This window comes from Engraulis encrasicolus, chromosome 9, assembly GCF_034702125.1.
Source record: "Engraulis encrasicolus isolate BLACKSEA-1 chromosome 9, IST_EnEncr_1.0, whole genome shotgun sequence".
Taxonomy (NCBI): Eukaryota; Metazoa; Chordata; class Actinopteri; order Clupeiformes; family Engraulidae; genus Engraulis; species Engraulis encrasicolus.
This window is the reverse complement of record NC_085865.1, coordinates 5,128,171-5,130,670: the sequence shown is the minus strand read 5'-3', so window position 1 is coordinate 5,130,670 and position 2,500 is coordinate 5,128,171. Positions and strand designations below refer to the sequence as shown.

Genomic DNA, 2,500 nt, shown 5'->3' with positions numbered 1-2,500 from the left:
TAACACCGCATCCTTTACAGTGTAGCTGGGTGAGTGCTTAGTTACGAGCTATAGTGCATTCCATTTTACTGCATTAGAACTCCACTCGTTCTGTAGTTTTTTCCTCCTCCCTGTAGACATTCCTCGAAGATGAAGTGAAAAAATTGTGAAAATGATTTCAGTTGAACCCTATTAATGGTACAGTAGAGCTTTTAAGTCTCTGTGTCAGTGTCGGCATATATTCTGTGCACCACCTCTGGAGACACTGTTATAGGGGAAAGTAGCCTATTACTTCTTACAATAATCTTTTTACTCAGACAAATACATTCTACAGACTTAGACTCTGTTTGTCATGAAACCTTCAAACTTTCATTTAAATTTGACATTTATCGGTCTTTACTGGTCATTATATCTCTTCTAAATTCTAAATGATTTCCCCATATATTTCTTCTAAATTCTAAATGATTTGCCCATAAAACTCTAAGATGAAATGGATACAGTTTAGCTTCATTTGATCTATAAGCTCTATTATTCCTCAAAAGGCAAAGCGAGGACACGTCTAGGAAGATTTCTTTTTCTGTAGCTTAAATGTGTCCTCATCGTTGGTCTTACTGTCATTCGTTTTGTTTTATGTGAACTGCTTGTCAAATTTCAGCAGATCCAGATGGAGTGCTCTGAGCATTCTGGAGCATTCTAGAATCCTTTTAGTGCATTCTAATGACTACCCCTCACATCAGCTGCTTTAAGCCCTTGCTGACGCGTGGTAAAATTAATAATGGTATGTTTGTTAATAACACGTTAGCGTGCCGATTGTCACCTCTCCTCCCACACTAGCGTCTGTAATGGCTGACTTGGTGTCTTTGGGCTGCCACCCCACTGTGTCTTCACATCAGGCCACCGCTTCATGGTTCCTTTAAAAAAAAAAAAAAAAACATGTTTTTATTGTGCCTCTAAATATATCTCTTTTGCTTTTTGCTATCTCTATATCTCTCTATCTCTCTATCTCTCTATGTCTCTATCTCTCTCTGTCCCTCTCTGTCCCTCTCTCTCTGTCTCTCTGTCTCTGTCTCTGTCTCTGTCTCTCTCTCTCTCTCTCTCTCTCTCTCTCTCTCTCTCTGGTTCTAGAGGATCCATCTCAAGTGGGGAGGGGAGTTGCGGTGATCACGGTGATGGACATCAATGACAATGCCCCCACTTTCGCCATCGAGTACGAGACGCTCTTGTGCGAGAATTCGGCACCAGGCCAGGTAAAACCCCTTTACCAACCTTTTTTTATTTTTTCACGGGCCTTTTTTTCTGTTCTCAGTGTCTTTTCAATGCTGCTCTTATGGAAAAGTCCTCTCAATAGCAGCCTTTTGTGTTTTCCATGGAGGGCGAGTGCTTGCTGTGAAGCCAGGTAAACCCCATCAGCAACTTTGTGTTTTTTCTTTTTTATCAAGGGCCTTTTTTCCCCTCCGTGCTAATGGAGCCATCTCAGTGCTGTTTGCTACTGAGAAGCACTTTCAACAAGAGTTTGTTGTGGTTCGTTTGTTTTGTTTTTTTTTCGTGCAGGAGGGCTACAGTTTTGATAGCGGTACAGTATGTCTGATAGCAGTACGTCTCTAAATTTGGAGTGGCCATCAGACCAAGAGAAGATGTTTACAGGACAACATGTCTTTTAATTCGAGTTTGTTGTCGTCGTTTTTTTTTTTTCTTGGATTGCTATGGGTCTGGGTTTGGAGTGGTCATTGGAACCAAGAGGACGACATGTCTGGTTCCCATGCCCATATCGTGTGCACCACACACATACGTAAACAGTGTGTGTGTGTGTGTGTGTGTGTGTGTGTGTGTGTGTGTGTGTGTGTGTGTGTGTGTGTGTGTGTGTGTGTGTGTGTGTGTGTGTGTGTCTGTGTGTGTGTCTGTGTGTGTGTGAGAGAGAGAGAGAGAGAGAGAGAGAGAGAGAGAGAGAGAGAGAGAGAGAGAGAAAGACACGAAGAGAGAGAGAGAGAGAGAGAGAGAGAGAGAGAGAGAGAGAGAGAGAGAGAGAGAGAGAGAGATACTGTCAGTGCCTCATTTTAATTGCAGAGTGTCAATACATAGTATATTTGAAAAGTCTTTTCTTTATTGTGACAGGCCTTAATTCCCATCCAGGATGAGGAACAGTCTACTTCATCACGAGTAACTGCATATACACATAAATCATGGCATAAACGCTCTCACACGCCGCGTAACAGTTCCTTTGGGAAACCGAGGCACATACAAACGTAGATTCAGATAGCGCCATATTACGCACACTGCCGTGCCTTGCTTGTTTAGCACGTGGCCTTATGGTAGCGTCGCAAAATGACTAAATGTTTAGCATATGCCCTTATGGTAGCGTGCTTGGCGCGGCTAAATGACTAAATGTGTCTTGATGCAGTGATTTGTCTGCTTCTGGCATTTGGAAAATACAATCTGAGGGGGAGAGGAGGAGAGGAGGAGGGGAGGAGAGGGGGGTAGCGAATGCGATAGGAGGAGGTGAAGGAGGGAAGCCAGATTGCTA

At 43.1% G+C, this 2,500-nt stretch overlaps 1 protein-coding gene across 1 annotated transcript in view; it reads left to right on the top strand.

The window, feature by feature from the left end:
- Nucleotides 1-2,500, top strand: part of LOC134456086 (cadherin-7-like) — a 187,338-nt gene that overhangs the window by 126,072 nt on the left and 58,766 nt on the right. Inside the window, exon 13 of the mRNA XM_063207519.1 lies at nt 1,105-1,226. Coding sequence (XP_063063589.1) covers nt 1,105-1,226 — 122 coding nt within the window. The remainder of the gene's footprint in view (nt 1-1,104; nt 1,227-2,500) is intronic.